The sequence below is a fragment of the Nothobranchius furzeri genome, chromosome 3, assembly GCF_043380555.1.
Source record: "Nothobranchius furzeri strain GRZ-AD chromosome 3, NfurGRZ-RIMD1, whole genome shotgun sequence".
NCBI classification, from domain to species: domain Eukaryota; kingdom Metazoa; phylum Chordata; class Actinopteri; order Cyprinodontiformes; family Nothobranchiidae; genus Nothobranchius; species Nothobranchius furzeri.
The window spans coordinates 91,860,328-91,878,957 of record NC_091743.1 but is presented as its reverse complement, the minus strand read 5'-3'; the positions used below and the strand labels follow the sequence as shown (position 1 = coordinate 91,878,957).

General features: G+C 45.6%; 2 protein-coding genes across 3 annotated transcripts in view; one reads left to right on the top strand and one right to left on the bottom strand.

Moving 5' to 3' along the window:
* The window catches only part of rmdn3 (regulator of microtubule dynamics 3), a 9,018-nt gene extending 7,341 nt beyond the window's left edge, over positions 1 to 1,677 (top strand). The window contains exons 6-12 of the mRNA XM_015975489.3: positions 40 to 100; positions 183 to 258; positions 381 to 458; positions 531 to 629; positions 1,090 to 1,143; positions 1,220 to 1,300; positions 1,368 to 1,677. Of these exons, the coding sequence (XP_015830975.1) occupies positions 40 to 100; positions 183 to 258; positions 381 to 458; positions 531 to 629; positions 1,090 to 1,143; positions 1,220 to 1,300; positions 1,368 to 1,427 (509 nt within the window). The 3' untranslated portion in view covers positions 1,428 to 1,677. The remainder of the gene's footprint in view (positions 1 to 39; positions 101 to 182; positions 259 to 380; positions 459 to 530; positions 630 to 1,089; positions 1,144 to 1,219; positions 1,301 to 1,367) is intronic.
* A 1,470-nt stretch (positions 1,678 to 3,147) lies between these two features.
* rad51 (RAD51 recombinase) lies at positions 3,148 to 16,415 on the bottom strand. Of its 2 annotated transcripts, none has more exons than XM_015975490.2 (10): positions 16,339 to 16,415; positions 15,836 to 16,006; positions 14,765 to 14,902; positions 11,020 to 11,137; positions 10,864 to 10,955; positions 10,699 to 10,793; positions 8,932 to 9,045; positions 4,004 to 4,133; positions 3,661 to 3,782; positions 3,148 to 3,561 (listed from the first exon to the last, which is right to left on the bottom strand). In XM_015975490.2, exons 2-10 carry the CDS (start codon positions 15,917 to 15,919, stop codon positions 3,438 to 3,440), a joined length of 1,017 nt encoding a protein of 338 aa, XP_015830976.1. In that variant the 5' UTR covers positions 15,920 to 16,006; positions 16,339 to 16,415; the 3' UTR covers positions 3,148 to 3,437. The 2 variants fall into 2 exon arrangements, with proteins under 2 accessions (XP_015830976.1, XP_054589718.1); XM_054733743.1 differs by having other exon boundaries at positions 16,305 to 16,381.
* Positions 16,416 to 18,630: the final 2,215 nt, after the last annotated feature.

Sequence of the window (18,630 nt, the reverse complement as noted above, 5' to 3'; positions counted from 1 at the left end):
GACTCTGGTACCTGTTCACCTGTGAGCTCCTGTGTGCAGGTCGAGAGGAGGCAGAGGAGGCCCTGCAGAAGAACGGCCTGAATGCTGACTGTCACAAATGGTAAGGTGGTGAACAGAACATCTGTGAGTTGTGACTGGACTGGGATCAGAACACTCCATGGATCTCTTGTGTGGTTCTGCAGGTTTGCCGTGCTGACTGCTCTGGCCTTGGAGCACGGGAGCATGCACAGCAAGCTGAAGAGCAGTCACCTCCTGAAGGTAAAGCACACCAGGCCTCATCACGGATCCTGTAGCCATCACCGGCACTGGTTCCAGATTCAGAACCAATGAAATGGGTCTGCGTGGCTCTGTCACTGAAGTGTTATTGTTGTGACGTGTAGGAGCATCTGGACCAGGCCCTGGCCCTCAGAGACGACGATCCCATGTGTTACTATCTGCTGGGCCGATGGTGCTACGAGGTAACAGCTGCTGCTCTGTCTGCTGTCCTCACGTGGACATGTCCAGGTAAACAGCTGCTGTTGCTGCTGCAGGTGTCCTCCTGGGACTGGCTGGAGAGGAAGGCAGCTGCGGCCCTCTACAGGAGCCCCCCCACCTGCACCCTGCACGATGCTCTGGAAAACTTCCTGAAGGTCTGAGTCCCGCAGGCTGCTGCTACTTCAGAGCAGGTTTAGGTCATCGGGAGGAGCCGGAGATGCTGACCGGGTCAGGGTGGGGGGGCAACGTTGACAAGTTAGACAAAAATAAAGGCCACCTGTCAAATAGCTGCTTAACATAAATATCTAACCAGCCAATCAGCATTGAGTCCTCTAGAGGTGCTGAAACTCGGGATGGAGTCTAGAGGGGATGTAAGAGACTTTGAACGTGACGTGGATATCGGTACCAGACAGGTTGCAACACCAGAACCCCTCACTCTGTGTCTCGGGAACAGTCTTCCTCCCGACCACCAGGTGTCACCGTTTCTACCCTGTGTGAGCCTGAGCCTCTGCTCGTTTGAAGGGACGGGTTGAGTTATGATCAGACACTGATGGTGCTGCACCTTCAGGTCCGTTTACTTACAAGGCCTTGGTGTGTGTTTGTGTCAACCTGCAGGCGGAGGCGCTCAGTCCAGGCTTCTCCAGGACCGTCAGGCTATACGTTGCCAAGGTAACGGACATTCATTCAGTCTGAGTGGTGATGAGACCAGTGAAGAGATGTCTGATGGTTCTGTTGTCTGGAGCAGTGTCACAAGCAGCTGGGGAACACCAGTGAGGCCAGCAGCTGGACCAGGCTGGCCCTGGAGATGCCCACCAGCGGTCACCCTGTAAGGGCTTCGTGCCACTCTGACCCACGTCTCATGACTTCTGTCACAGCTTTGTCGTCTCTCTCAGGGGGACGAGGCCAGAAAACTGGAGGCTGAACTTCGACTCTTAACCGACAGACAGGTGTGAAGCGACCGTCTCAGCAGCTGCTGTGGAGAACGTCCTGACCTTCGCCAGATGTTCTCATCTGTGTGAAACCTGCTGGAGCCTGAGGATGAATATTTATTTATGACATGTGCTAAAGAGCTGGCTGTTTTTGATTTGGTGTGTTTACTTTCTCACTTGTCTGGTGAGTCAGTCATCTGTGTGAAGGCCCAGAGCCTCAGCCCTGCATCATCGGGTGGTTATCAGGTTTTCAAATATAGACCATTTCCTGCTGTTCTCAAGTGTGTTTCTACGTTCAAGTGACGAGTAGAAACCATCTACGGCAGGGATTCCCTTAGTGTGGTGCGCGCACCCCTGGGGGTGCACGAGGTGAAAAGTGTAATGTCTGTGGGAGCTCGGAGCAAGTCTGTCACATGTCACAGTCCAGTATAATATATATATATTATACACACATGTGTATATATATATATATATATATACACACACATATGTGTATATATATATATATGTGTGTATGTATATATATACACATATATGTGTGTGTGTATATATATATATATATATACATACACACACACATGTGTATATATATATATATATATATACACACACATATGTGTATATATATATATATGTGTGTATGTATATATATACACATATATGTGTGTGTGTATATATATATATATATATATACACATGTGTGTGTATATATATATATATACATATATGTGTATGTATATATATATATATATATACACATATGTGTGTATATATATATATATACATATATATGTGTATGTATATATACATACACACACATATATATAAACACACACATATATGTGTATGTGTATGTATATATACACACATATATATATAAATACACACATATGTGTGTGTATATTTATATATACATATATATGTGTGTGTGTATGTATATATATATATACACACACATATGTGTGTATATATATATATACATACACACACATATATATACACATATATGTGTGTGTATGTATATATACATACACATATATACATACACACACATATATATACATATATGTGTGTGTATGTATATATACATACACATATACATACATACACACACATATATGTGTATATATATATATACACACACATATATATAGAGAGAAAGAGAGAGAGAGTTAAAATTAAAGTCCCATTAATTGTCACAGGTGTGTGTGCAAAATTTGTTCTCCGCATTTGACCCATCCCCTGGGGGAGCGGTGAGCTGCAGACACAGCCGCGCTCGGGAACCATTTGGTGGTTTAACCCCCGAATCCAACCCCCTTAATGCTGAGTGTCAAGCAGGGAGGCATTGGGTCCCATTTTCTCAAAGTCTTTGGTATGACCCGACCAGGAATCGAACCCTGATCTCCCAGTCTGAGGGCGGACACTCTACCACTAGGCCACTGAGCTGGAGAGATCAAGTCACTGATATACGAACAAACAAATGAAAGTAAGCGGTCCATTCTACGGCCATCACAACCCAACATGCATGCGGTGGCCGTATTGGGTTTGAGGTGAGGCCTGCAGGAACCTCTGACTGGGGAAGGTTCCGGTTAATGTTGGAGGTCATGCATCTTTTTTCATCGTCCATTGAACGTTTAGATTTTTCCACCGGTGACCGTTAACAAACATGCTCTCTGATCTGATGATTAAAGTTCAGATGAACCATCAGTGGGCTTCTCTAGTGCTTCTGTAAGAAAACTAAATGTTGTCATCGTAAAACACATTTAATCTAGTATTTATACAGAAATCAGGACATTAGAAACGAGCGGTTGCTTTTTCAGACCCCACCCCTCACCCCTCTCATACCTTCTACAACAGAAACATTCATGACTTCATCCCATCCTGGTGTTTCAGTACAACTCTCAGAAGTTCACAACAAACATAAGACACTGGTGTGACCAGTACGATCCAGGTACTGGTCTGCAGGAAACATCTGGTCTTCAGTGGCCTCACAGCTAAACAGTCCAAGCCACGACTTCCTGCTGCTCAGCCGGATCAATCCTTGGCATCGCCAACGCCGTCGGCATTAATGGCAAACATGGCTTCAGCCTCCGGCAGGCAAGGGGAGTCGTAGATCTTGCAGATCCTGGTCTCTCCTCGACCCTTCCTCAGGTACAGGCTGCATAGGTGAGACACAAAGTGTTAGGAACACCTACGGCAACACAACAGCAAAGAGGCACAAAGGTTCTGTTTCAGGGCCAAGGCCAGGTGTTCCCACCGAGTGGTGGAGGCATGAGCCAGAATGTTGCCTCCAATTGGTTTCTTGGGATCTGCAGAAAACATGGCTGCCCCATCAACCTGCGCCACCACCTGGTTGGTTATGACCACTGCAACGCCAAACTGCAGAAACACAAAGATGAGACTTCAGGAGCCCAAATGGGTCCCATCAACAAGTACCCATCTCCCATTCATCCAGAAAACAAACAAACAAGCGCATGCACAAACACAGTCATCAGGCAGGAAAATAAACAAGTCTGGATTTCACCATCAGAAGGTAATTCCATAGATAGAATAACTATTTCCTGAACTTGTAGCCACAGACATCAGCGCGTCCAGCCTACCTCGTCCGCCAGCCGGAGCAGCATACGCAGAAACCGTCCCAGGTGTCCCTGCCTCGCCGACAGCTCCCCTCTGCCCGAATAGTCGGTTCTGTACAGAGCCGTGGCGCTGTCCACGATCAGCAAAGCATACCTGACACACACACACCACAGGAGGTAACTGGTTACAGGCCAAGACACCAGCTGCACTTAAAGCCCTTCAAAATAAGAGCATCAAGCGACGCCCAACACACATGCATACAGGAAGTGTGCCGCTGTTGACTTTAGTTACGATCTTTACATAAATATTTAGAAAAAACTAAGGCCAGGAATCAATTAAAATAAATTACCTAATTAATTGAAAATCTAAAAAAACTAAATCGCAATTAATCACCCCCCCCCCCCCGAAAAAGCAAGTAATAAACGTGCAAAAATATACAAGAGAGGTTAATCTTATTTAGAAAGTGCATAACTTGTGTGTAAAATCACTGAATACCGTCTTTAATAGAGAAAACCTAAAATCAAATCCAGTTTGTGTTGAAAAACATTCTTTGAAAACGTTTATTGGGTAAACAATGAACAGAAAATAAATCTGGCACAGCTAGATTATGTTATTGTTATTTGTGTTGGCTGACGCGGCTCTGCAACATCGCGTCGACATCGGGGGCAGTCCCACTGGACTGGCAGACCGGGGTGGTGGTCCCCTTATTTAAAAAGGGGGACCGCAGGGTGTGTTCTAACTACAGGGGGATCACACTCCTGAGCCTTCCTGGTAAGGTCTATTCAGGGTTCTGGAGAGGAGGGTCCGTCGGATTGTCCAACCTCAGATTCAGGAGGAGCAATGTGGTTTTCGTCCTGGCCGTGGAACACTGGACCAGCTCGATACCCCTAGGAGGGCCCTGGAGGGTGCGTAGGAGTTTTCCCTACATGTGTTTTGTGGATTTGGAGAAGGAATTTGACCCCCTTGGGGGCCCTGTGGGGCGTACTCCAGGGGTATTGAGTACCAGGCCCTCTGATACAGGCAGTTAGGGCCCTAAATGACCGGTGTCAGAGCTTGGTCCACATTGCCGGTAGTACGTCGGGCTCGTTCGATAGGTGGATTGGTGCTGCGTCTGCAGTGATGCGGGCGTTGTACCGGTCTGTCGTGGTGAAGAGAGAGCTGAGTCAGAAGGCGAAGCTCTCGATTTACCGGTGGATCTACGTTCCTACCATCACCTATGGTCATGAGCTTTGGGTAGTGACCGAAAGAACGAGATCACGGATACAAGCGGCCGAAATGAGTTTTATCCGCAGGATGGCTGGGCTCTCCCTTAGAGATAGGGTGAGAAGCTCAGTCATCCGGGAGGGGCACAGAGTAGATCCATGCTCCTCCACATCGAGAGGAGCCAGTTGAGGTGGTTCAGGCATCTGGTCAGGACGCCTCCCTGGTGAGGTTTTCTGGGCACATCCAACCGGGAGAAGGCCTAAAGGGAAACCCAGAACACCTTGGAGGGACTATGTCTCTCACCTGGCCAGGGAACACCTCGGGATTCCCCCGGAAGCGTCATTTGGCATTCTAGAATGTCCAAGGAAGGTCCTACCTTTCTCGCCTCTGATTGGCTGGAAGGGCTCTACTACGATTGGCTATTTCGTGTAAGAGGAAACCGTTTTCCCTCGCTGCAAGTTTTTATGTTTACAGCCAGATCTTGAGAAGTTTTTTGAAGAAAATGTGAACTCATCGCTATAATATGTTCATGTTTATGTATTTAGCAGACGCTTTTGTCCAAAGCGACTTACAAGTGATAATCGGCATGTTGCCCTTGAGGCCAACAACAACAACAACAACTTGACATCAGTCATGGAGAGGAGGGAACAAGGAGTGGACAGTAGAGAGGGGGGACGGGTGCAGGGAGGGTGCTAGTTTAGAAGATGCTCTCTGAAGAGCAGGGTCTTCAATTCAATTCAATTCAAAAATACTTTATTAATCCCAGAGGGAAATTGAGTTTCCTGAAAATAGAAAAGGAAGCCGCAGTTCTGGTAGAGCTTGGAAGGTCATTCCACATTTGTGGAACGATGCAAGAGAAGAGTCTGGATTGTCCTGAGCGTGGTGTAGGCACTGCTAGCCGACCATCCTGTGGTGACCGGAGCGGCCGGGCCGAGACGTAAGCCTTTACAAGAGGATTCAGGTAGATGGGAGCCGTTCCATCTCGGACTTTGTATGCTAGTGTTAGCTATTTGAATTTGATGCGTGCTGCTAGCGGTAGCCAGTGGAGCTCAATGAACAAAGCGGCATGAACGAGCAACAGAGGCAACATGATCTTTAATAAATAATAATAATAAACATCCTTTCCTGTTTAGCAACAAATCAGGTTCAGTTTCTTTCAAAAAAGCCAGAAAAACATCAAATGTGAACTTGTAATAATTCTTGTAGCATTTTATCTCCCTGTAGACTGACTATATCTGTTGGCTCTATTGGTGTTATCTCATCACTTCATTATTAGGCTATCCTGCTTTAATAGGCTGTTTACAAGCTGGAGCACGTCTCTCATCATCAGATTAAATGTGTATCATTTAATCAAAATTTAAGCTAAAGCTGATTATGATTTAGACCCATTTTTCATTATTCTAGAGAAGCAACAGACCTGATGCACACAGCTGGGCAGAATAGGGCAGTTTTATTAAATGTCATACCCAGGTACGGCACACATGTTTATCCTGTGTGCTCTAACGCTTCAGAGCCAAGATATATAAAGAAAGTCCAACAGTTAGATAAATGCAACAAGATTTAAAATTCACATTTTATGTTTTTCTGTTTTTTTATGAAACATAAAACATAAAATATTTTGCTAACCAGGACAGAATGTTTATTCTAGCGCTAAGTTCACATTTTCTTTACTAAACTCCCCAAAACAGCTTTCTGCTGGTGGCAGAAGGACAGTCAGCACTTAGCGAGGACAGCCAGTTTGCTGTTAAATGATACAGCCAATCGTAGTAGAGCCTTTCTAGCCAATCAGAGACAAGAAAGGCGGGATCTTCCTTGGACATCCTAGAATTCCAAATGACGCCCCCCGGAGGAGCTGGCCCAAGTGGCCAGGGAGAGGGAAGTCTGGGCCTGTCGACCTAGGCTGCTGCCCCGCGACCCGACTCCGGCTGAGCGGTCATATTTAACATTCAGATGCTATTTAAACACATGCAGATACCAACTCGTTCATATTATCTTCTACTTCATCCGTAAGCCACATGGACACAAAGCCCTGCTATGAAATCAGACGAGAGCTGCTACAGGAGCCCATTATTTCATTCACCTGTTTTATGATCCTTTTTTTTGTTCTTTTCTTACACGGTTTAGTAAAAGTTATTTGTTTACCTGACATGTTTCAGCTAGTAGCTCTAGCCATCCTCAGATCGCCGGTGATGGTGGCGTCATTTCCTTTTATCTGCGGGCAACAGAGGATGGTGTTGCCCTCTACTGCCCGCGTCCTTGCTGATGACACAGTCCCATTCGTGATCCAGTGTGTATGTCCCACCGTCTCTGTTCATGGTCCTGTCCGCACGCCTCCTCATCTCTATTGCTTGTTTGATCCATCTTGATATTTTTGTTGTTCTGTGTTTATAATCCGTGTATCGTCCCAGTCCTTGATATGGTTTTACCTAGAGCAGTGGTCTGTTACAGCTGATCTCTTTATTGTGCTTTCTGCTTCTTGTTTTGCTGCTCTGGTGTGTTTGTGACTTGTTTTGATGTTCTATTGTGTGTGTAGAGTTGGTGTTTGGGTCCCCCATGCATGTTTTATTGCAGTTTGCATGGTATTTCGTATACGACTCACATTTATCTGTTGGTATCTTGTCCTTCGGCGTTTTGTTGCAGTGGCTTTCTGTTCCAGATCTTCCATAAAAAACTTGCAAAGGGTGGCTGATGGTGGGATTCCCATGGCAAAGCCTTCCAGTAGTGTGTATGTAGTTCTGTTGTAAGTGAAGTGGAGTTTGCTACCAGGTCTATCAGTCGTGCTATGTGGTCTGCTGTGAGGTTTGTCCATTCATGTAAAGCTTTGTCGTGCCTGATCCTGTTAACTGTATGGGTTGGTGTTGTTGTGAACAGGGATGTGACATCATCAGTGTGTCGTCTTCTATAAAGCTTACTTTTTCAGTTATTTTGCTAATTATGTGCCATTTGTACAGTGTTGATCTGTGTTACCCAATAGTGAGCTGATGACCTTGCTCATCTCGTTTGCCATGTCGGTGTCCCCATGCTGTCAACTATGGGTCTTAGTGGAGTATTCTGTTTATGTATTTTTGGGGTTCCATAAATTCTTGGCATTATGTTTGCTGTTGGAATCCATTCTGTATACATCATTTTTCAGTTATTTTACCCTTTTTCCTGCAGTGGTTTTAATAACGTTTCATGTTTTTCTTACAAAGAACAGCTAGGGTTAGGATAAGATGAGGAGGCGTGCGGACAGGACCGTGAACAGAGACGATGGGACATACACACTGGACCACGAATGGGACTGTGTCATCAGCATGGAGGACATGGGCAGTAGAGGGCAACACCATCCTCTGTTGCCCGCCGATAAAAGGAAGTGACGCCACCATCACCGGCGATCTGAGGATGGCTAGAGCTACTAGCTGTTTGTGACTTGAGCATCTAGAGAAGGACCCTGACCTCTGACATGTCAGAACCATGAAACTTCGTATCGGCCCACCTCTACACCATTTCAGCCTTGAGAACAAGAGGAAGTGTGAAAAAGAAACTGAGCTGGTCTACAAAGGAGAATGAGACTAAATTCCTTTCATTGTTTCTGTGATTTTTGGTGTCCCATCAGGAGGACTTCTCTAATGGAAACCTGATCTGATGTTCTAACAGCCAGAACACCTAATCAGAGTTCTGACTGGGCTTTGGTGTCTGGGTGGCTTCTCTCGGATGCTAAGCTAGCTGTAATGATGTAACCAGAGGCAGCCTGAATGCTGGGACCGACCTGGACTCGGCCATCATGGCTGAAGCCTGATAAAGCAGTTGGGTCTGATGGTCGGTGTTGAAAGCCCGGGCATAGGCCACGTTGTCCAGAACGTCACTGCCCACCAGCCCGTACCTGATCACAAACACAGAGAGAAGACTTAAGATGCATTTACACTTCATAGCAGCTCCATAGCAGCTTCAGACCCATCTCTAAACTTCCGTTCATCTCCAAGATCTTGGAAAAGGTTGTGGCTAAACAACTCACAGCTGCTCTTGATGAACATAACATCTATGATAGCTTCCAGTCAGGTTTTCGTAGAGCTCATTCTACTGAAACAGCTCTTCTTAGGGTCTCTAATGACCTTCTGACTCACAGTGATGCAGGGGACTGTTCTGTTCTGGTCCTGCTGGACCTGACTGCAGCCTTTGACACTGTTGACCATCACCTGCTACTGGAGAGGCTGAGAGACTGGGTAGGCCTATCAGGATCTGCTCTGGAGGGGTTCTCCTCTTATCTCTCTGAGCACTCCTTCTCTGTGGCCGTCTCCAAGTTTAGGTCCTCCACCACCTCTCTTACCCATGGTGTCCCACAAGGTTCTGTGCTGGGGCCTCTGCTCTTCCTCCTCTATCTGCTTCCTCTTCAGCACATCCTGAGCTCCTTCAAAGGAATCTCCTACCATCTTTATGCAGATGACATCCAACTGTACATCTCCTTTAAGCCCCATGAGATGTCTAAGCTGCAGCTGTTACACACCTGCTTAGACTCTATCAAAACCTGGATGGTGGGAGCTTTCTTCAGCTGAATGAAGATAAGACTGAGATCCTCATCTGTGCCCCAGACAAGCTGGTTCCCAAAGTCAGAGACTCTCTTGGTCAGCTTGCTTCTCACACCAAACCTTCTGTCAGGAATCTTGACGTGACCTTTGACCCAGCTCTCACCCTGGATTCTCATGTCAGTTCTCTTGTTGGCTCTTCCTTCTTCCATCTCAGGAACGTTGCTAAGCTGAGTCCCATTCTGTCCCGCTCTGAACTTGAGACAGTTCTCCACACCTTCATCTCCTCACGCTTAGACTACTGTAACTCTCTTTTCACGTGTCTGAGCAGAACCTCCCTGAACCGTCTACAGGTGGTTCAGAACGCCTGTGCTCGGCTTCTGACCAAGTCCTCCAAACACACCCACATCACCCCGCTTCTCCTCCAGCTTCACTGGCTGCCAGTCAACTTCAGGGTTCATTTCAAGATCCTGGTTCTGGTCTATAGGGCCTTACATGGACAAGCACCATCTTACATTGGTGATCTTCTTAGTCCCTACACCCCCAGCAGGTCCCTGAGGTCCAGTGACCAAAGCCTACTGGTTGTGCAGCACCAGGCTAAAGGTCAAAGGTGACAGATCATCTGCTGCTGTGGCCCCCAGACTCTGGACCTCTCTCCCCCTGAGCCTGAGATCAGTGGACTCAGTGGTCTCTAAACTCACCTGTTCAGGCGTGTGTATGACCCTCTTCATCACCCTCTCTTTATTCTGCTCTCTCTACCTATTCCACCTTCCTCAGATCCACTGATTTCCCTCTTTCCTGTTCACTCTCTCTCTTTCTTAACATTTTTTAATCACAACTGTCTATTTTTTGCTCATTTGAAACATATTTTAAATCATTTTCTAAATTATTTTTATATTTTAAATGTTTTGTGTTTGTAAAGTGCCTCGTGATTTTTTCTTGAGAGGCTCTATAGAAAAGATCTCTTCTTCTTCTTCCACCAACTAGATCAGGTTGTAAATAATGGAACTCACCTCTCAGCTACAGCCAGGAGCCGCTCAGGTCTGAAGGTCCCTTCTGTGTCGATGTACATGGCTTTACCTTCTCCACCTCCTTGATCAATTGGCAGCTGCAGACAGAAGACAAACCACATCAGGACGTGAAGCTCCAACAGCTGATGCTGACTCAGCAGAACACACCTGACAGGTAACAGCGAGCGTGTGGCAAAGCTGGGTTTTCCCCGTCCGGAACTCTCCGAACATCTCGGTGATGGAGCCAGTCTCGATCCCACCTGCACAGGAACAGAGTTTAGTGTTGGCCCGACCCCCGCGCTCTGCTGAGGACACAAAACCCACCCTGAAGGAGCTTATCCAGCTCTTTGGAGCCGGTGGAGATCTGGATGATCTCTGCTCTCCTCTGGTGGAACTCAGTAGCTGTGGTGAAGCCCATTGGGACCAGTTTGGCTGCTTCTGTCTGCCAGCACATGAAAGCAGAATGAAGAGAAATTGGTCAGAGTTGAACACTCTAGACCATCTGAAGAGCCACTAACTGATCCGCAGTACAGTTCCCCCATTTAGTTCCCTGCATGAAGTTCCTTTGGGAATTAGATGATCCATTTTTATCTGCTGTTCACCTAAAGTAAAGACACTTCTTCCATCTCAGACATCAAAACCCTCTGCAGACAGAAGTGGGGGTGACCTGACGGTGTAAACCCACCACTTATGGGCGGTTTCCATGACAACCTTCTCAGCTCAGTACTGTTTCCTGTCAGTAATTGGTCGCTGTATGCCACCCTTCCCCTTACCTGCTTCGATGTGGTTCGAAGTGAACCAAGAACACGATGTCAGTGACTGTTGGTCACAGGCTGGTGTAACGTACCAAAAGGATCCGTTCTCACCTACATATAGAACAACATAAAAACCTTTCATCTACAGAAATAAATCCACTTCCTGTTTGACCTCCAAACCCAGAAGGTTCTGCTCAGCGCGTGTTTACATGCAGAAGACAAACGTTCTCACCCAAGGTTCCTGCACTCTCTGTGAACGCCAGACGTCAACATTCTTCACTCTGAATAAGTGAAGACTCCATGATTTTATAGTAATAAGTTAAATAATCAGATGTGATGAATGAACAAGATGTTTAAATCAGATGTTTGAATAATCTGTGCTTTAATCGATGAATCTGACATGAATATTGTTCTTACAACGATCCAGTTATATCACAGATCAGCATGTTTAACAATTAATCATTGTTTACACTCACACACGTTACAATAAGATACTCATTAAGGTTAAAAACATCTTAGTGTCTGAGGAGGGCGTGGCTTCTGAGGGATGTTGGTAAATACTCAGAAACGTGTCAAATTCTGATCGGCCAAACTTGGCCAGAAATCCTAACAAAGCAGTTTAATAAAACAAGAACTACTCCTGATTAATTCAGGTTTCCACCTGTGAAGCCTCTGTTGAAACAAACTCCTTTGACCTCCAGTCAAAGCCTCTGCAACGCTGCAGCTGACACCAGACAACCAGCTCTCTAAGAACCAAGCAAACATCAACCTTAGACACAAATACACATTCCAACTTCCTGCCTTCACCTCGAGGATCTCCGACTGGACGGGTCGTATCGGAACTGTCTACGGGTTCCTGATATCAGAGTTCACTCCACCGCCAGAGACCATCGACCCCCGGATTGAATGAGAACCTCCACACGCACTTAGGGTGCGTGGACTTGGCACGACAGATTGCGTCTGATGCTGTTTTTGATCAACAACTCTTTTGTTTATAACAAACAACAAATTCTTTTGCACCAGATGTCACAATTTCTCTCAGATACAAACAATGGTTGCTACAACCTCTCAAGAGTAAAAGTGTTCACAGATGACTGTTCTCTTCATTTTTAAAGTAATATTGATTTTTTTCATGTCTAAGGTCTGGATGTAAACATTACTGACTGGTGTAAATAATACACAACACTATTAATAACAGGTGTGGATGTAAACATTACTGACTGGTGTAAATAATACACAACACTATTAATAACAGGTCTGGATTGGTTCGGTCGGAGGTCTAAAACTCCGCCCTGGGCCTGAAGCCCTGCAGATACATTTAGTTTCTATAAACAACAACAAATAAACAACAGCAGCTGGATTCTACTTTGTTCCTTAAGTTGAGTCACGTAGTTTTACACGTTCACCAGCATCTCTGCCAGCTGATTGGCTCTTTAGTAACTAGTGACATCATACAGGTGTGGTACTGAGCTGCATGGATGCATCAGAGGATGTCGCTGTAGTTAGTACACGCACGCACGCACGCATACACACACGCACGCACGCACACACACACACGTGCACTATGGCTGGCAACTTTTCTGGGGGAAATGCTGCATGGTGACTTGTTTGGTAGGGGGCGTGGTCCCAGGTCGCTCCAGCCTTTTCTGTGCATCTTTTATGATGTTTGGGCGGTACACGTGTCACCTTCAGACCGCCTGGCGCTACTTCTGTGTCGGTCTCCGACCCACAGTGATGCCCCCAAAACATTGTTCCAACATTTTTGTGTCCAGATAAGGGTGAGGGGCTGGTGCTTGTCTAACGAGTGAGATGCGAGAATGTCCCAGTCTGGTGGATGAAGACTGCTGGTTTGTTTACATTTGTGGGGGCGGGGCTTCAGGTCATTCCTGCTCCTACACCCCCTGATCCAGGTGCTTCGGTCATCTCTTAAGCATTTCAGAAACAGAAAAGAACAAAAGGGCCAACTACTGTTGGTCATAAAACCATTTTTTTGTTGCCAAAAAGCGAGTCCAGTTCCTGGAAAACAGTGATAGTAGTAAAAACCACATGGTCAGAGCTCACTTGGAAAGTTCTGAGTGTGGTCATCTGCCAACGTCTCAAAATGTTCTTTGCTGGTCGGGCTGGTCCAGACAGAGATGTGCACATGCCCGTGCTCTGAGGCCCTTTCATTTACTCAATAACCTCGTGTTGGTGACATCACAGAGGGGGTTAAGGTGGACCACTTCAGATGAAGCCTCTGGTTCTAAACTCCAGACAGTCATCTCTACGTCACGCGCAGGAGCCCCCATGTTTACCTGCACATATCAGGTGCAGGGATTCCCCCAGCACTTTATATATAGTCATGCCCCGCCCCCCTCCCCGACCCTACAATGTCCGCTGACACAAACGGCGCAACAAAACTAGAGCCCTCATCAGCGCTGCGGGACGGTTTGTCATGTGTGGCTTGGTGTGATGCATCTGGGTTCAAGGATGTGCATCGTAAAACAAAGCCTGTTGTTCTCAAGAGACTCGTTTATGCTTCTGCGTCATCTCCACAGGTTGGAGACGCACACGCGTGTTCGGTCTGCTGCTACACGTCTTCAGCTTGCTTTATGGTTCTGAGAGCACAATGACAATGCTGTTGACGAAAGCGGCGTCCTGACCAATCGCAAGCTTGTGTTCTTCATCTCGTTGAGAACATTTTCTTCAGAGAGTCAGTGAGTGAGAAGGGCAGAGAGGTTTTTCAATGTAACATCTGTTAGATTTTAAAGTCCAGACTCTTTCCCTCTGGGATTAATAAAGTATTTTTCAATTGAATTAACAACACGCTTCTGATATAGTTTTATAACGTAGCCTAGGGATGTAAGGAAATATCGATATGGCAATATAGCTTGATATTTTTTCTAGTGATATTACATCCATATTCAAAAGCTGTGAGTCTAATTTTTGAAAGAATTTACATGCAAACTTGTGTATTTGCTTTTATTTTGGTGCGATGCAAACGCTGACCGCTAGATGGCAGCAGTGTGCAATGGGTTTCCTATCCACCATTGAAATGTAAATCTCTATTATGGTTCAGATACCTCATGTTAAACATGTTATGTATCAGTTTGGACTGTTTATTGAATTTTCCTACAATAAATTCAGTCAAAAATAAATAAATAAATAAAAATCGCTAATGTCCTGAATGTATCGTGATACATATTGCATCACCATAATTTCACCAATTTAATTTCACCCTAGTGTTTAGTGTTAAATAGGTGGTGTTGCTGCCATGGATCTCTTCTCTCCTAGAAGCATATTAATGTCTCAGAGAATAAAAATATGCTCCTTACTAAGATTTTGTCTGCTTTGGCCTCGCTGATGCCCTTGATGTTCAGCAGCTCCTTCTTCGGTGCATAAGCCACAGCTTCGATGGTGTGGAAACCTGCGTCCTCCAGCTTCTTGATGTCACTGGCACTTACGCCACATTGCTGCATGAAAAGACAAGGACCAGTCTAGTATCATTCCACTGAGTCAGGAAAACCAGAGCCCTGTACAGACATCACTGACCGAACCGACCTAAAGGAGCACAAACGCTGTTCCACATCCACAGTAGCAGGTAATCAGTGATCCCCTCTCAGAAACTACTGGAGCTGCTGAACTGGATCATAGACTAAAACCATAACAGGGTTCTTATAGTGACAAGCTCTCAGGTGAAACAGCGCTCAGCTTTTGAATAAACCAAAAATAATAATAATGATCATTTTGAGCTTAGAGGATAAAACAAGACAACATACAGCTAAGATCTTTGTAGGGAGACTCTGTAAAAGGTTCTGACCAATCACTGCCTGGCTCTTTGAGCCGACTCGGTTTAGAGAAACAGATTAGTCCTGACCAGATTGATGAGCTAACAGCTAGTCCAAACAGGACAAAGACCAAAGTGGATCACTGCCGTCATCAAACAGCTCCGTTTTGTCTGAGATAAAAGCACACACAATACGATACTGAAGGGTCCTGAATAAGAAGTTAATGTGAGCTGCAGATTTTAGTTCCAGCTGAGAAATGACCACCGTCAACAGAACCTCTTCTGCTTTTAAAGAGAAGACAAAACTCTTCGCTGGTGTGTGAGAGCGGTTCTGGGGTCATGTTCGTGTAGGTAGCACCTGGCAGCTGGTATCTGAGAGGTTACTACTGTCTGATACGTGTCCTGTAGGACTGCATTTACAATTCAGATTGGACACAAAGGAGACTTCTTGTCCTAGAGTGAAGCTGACAGCTTCACCTTTAATGTGCTTTGGTGCATTCACATTTACGTTTACTTCACGTGAATCATAGGAAAAACCTGTAAAACATCCATAAAACAAGTCAAAGTTCGAGTGAAAGAAGACCAGAATAACTCAGAGGGAACAAGTCAGGAAACGAACCTCCAGTCTGCTCAGAGGCTGTGGGCCGAAGTTCTCCTCCTCCTCCACCTCTGCCTCCACTGCTGTTTCGCTCCTCATCGCCATGGCAGCTGGATCAGGCAGACAGGAGGGACGCAGACGGTGAAACAGAGCACAACTCTGTGTGGTGGAGCTCAGAGTGTTTTAACAACGCTGTAAAACACAAGAACACAGAGCCAACGTTCAAAGATTGTGATTGAAATCAAAGCTAAAATATAAAACTGCCATCATCTTCAGTTACAGATGTCCACCTCCTGAAAAGAGGTTTCCTGGCAGTTTTACGCAGGCAGCCAGCTAGCTTAGCATTAGCACTGTCGCTGCATCTGAAGTGGCGTTAATGTCTGTAAACTGCTGACAAACCTGCTCAGACCAGAGATAAGTCTGATTAAAACTCACGCTGCGGTCTCGTAAGCTCGTACACATGATACTAGACAGCCTTTTACTAACGTACCTGCTCGATAATGCCGTACTAGCTAACGTTTTACCTGCTTCTTTCTTCTTCTTGTTTTTATCTCGCTTCTCTCAAAGGTCCCGCGCGCACAACAACGCGATGACGTTTAACGTACAGTTCGCTTGCGTGAAACAGGATATCTCTTTTCCCGTCAAAATAAAAGCATATAGAGCTTTTTTCTTCTTTTTTTATAATCTATGAATTATTATAATATTATTATACTATAATATTATCTATTATCTATTATTATTATCTATTATTATTATTATTATTATTATTATTATTATTATTTATAATAATGTGATTTCTATAAAAGCAATTTAGCTATCTAAAATGCAGTCATCGATGCATAGAATAGCAGACAGTTTTTAGAACATAATGTTAAATCTACACCAAGGTAAAAGTAAGAGTATGTTGCTGTTGCTTTTATTAGTTATCATAAAAAGATAAACCATTTGGCACTGCACAAGACTATGAATCTGTTAATCCATCACATGATTGTACTGAGGTCTGCAGGTGGACAAAGGGCAGTGGTGAGTGGGGGGTATACAGATCTTAGTGCTCCAGCGTCCAGCATTCACAGAACATTACCAGGATATAAACAATGCCACCAGCAGAAACAAAAGGATGACAGCAGCCAGCTGTTTCTCCTAAATGAAAAGCAGGATTTATTCTGTAAAATAATCCTCAGTTGAGAAACAAATACAAAAGAAAATTCCTTTATTGTCCCCAGAGGGAAAATTTAGGTGTCCGTTCATCTATCTATTTTCAGCTGCTTATCTGGAGTTGGATCATGGGGGCAGCAGCCCAAGCTGAGAGGCCCAGACTTCTCTCTCTGCAGCTACATGGGCCAACTCCTCCGGGGAAACCCAAGGCATTCCCTGGCCAGCTGGGAGACATAGTCCCTCCAGCGTGACCTGGGACTTGGGTCTCCTCCCAGTTGGAAGTGCCCAGAAATGCAGGGAGGGGTCCAGGAGCATTCTGACCAGATGTCTGAGGCCCTGTCCACACGTAGCCGGGGATCTGCCAAAACGTAGATATTTTTCTACGTTTTGGCCTGTCATCCACACGAAAACGCATCTTTTTAAAAACTCCGGCCAAAGTGAAGATCTGCGTTTTCTCCGTTTTGGGTGTCTGCGTGTGGACAGACAAAACCGGAGTTTTAAGGTCCGCAACGTCACTTTCCGCGACAAAAAAATGCTGACATCACGTGTGCGACCTGTGTTTACACTAGCCGACAGCATGGATGCCCTCAGAGCTGCGCTCGCTTTATCAATTGTCCAAGCGCTTTTTGCTTGTTTGTTTTTGCAAGAGGAATTACTGCTGCTTGCGGAAGACCACAGACGAAGGACGAGGTTACGAACGGCTATTGCCCGGCACCTGGCTTCTTCACGTCCAAGGCAGGTTTTTCGGCAAAGACACCGACGCAGGTTCTGGGTCAGACCGGGAAGGACTGCCAGTTGGTGGGAAAACTTCGAAAACTACAGGTCTGGCATGTCCTTAACAACGTATTTATCCGGGTACGTGTGGACAGAGTTTTATTTTTTAAACGAGGTGGTGTGGATGCCAGTTTTTGGAGGGGCGGATATTCGTTTAAAAAAAACCCGGCTACGTGTGGACTAGGCCTGAGGCACATCAACTGGCTCCTCTCGATGTGGAGGAGCAGCGGGTCTACTCCGAGCCCCTCCTAGATGACCGAGCTTCTCTGATCTTCTTTGTCCCTACAGGTCCCTGAGGCCCAGTGACCAAAGCCTACTGGTTGTGCAGCACCAGGCTAAAGGTCAAAGGTGACAGATCATCTGCTGCTGTGGCCCCCAGACTCTGGACCTCTCCCCCTGAGCCTGAGATCAGTGGACTCAGTGGTCTCCTTTAAAAAGCAGCTGAATACTCACTTGTTCATGCTTTGGTAGGACCTTCAACGCCACCCTCTCCTTATTCAGATCTTTCTACCTTTTCCACTTCTCCCGGGATCCAATGGTTTCCCTCTTTTCTATTCATTTTCTCTCTCCCTTTCCTTTCCTTACATTATTATTATTTTTTAATCACAATTTCTATATTTTCCTCTCATTTTAAACATACTTTGAATCATTTTTGAAATCGTTTTAATACTTTTTTGCATGTAATCCCACATGGTCACATGATCCCACGAGGGAGTACATGTGAAAAGCATCATGTGGGTTCTCTGTAGTTCAGACGTGTGCGGAAGCCTCCTTGTCATGTCAGACGGATTGTCGAGGAGGAGGTCATCTTCAGTCGAATGACGTGATCAGCTGTTCGGCCGAATGCTTCTGATGTCACTCGTCATCAGAGGTGTGACCAAGTCACT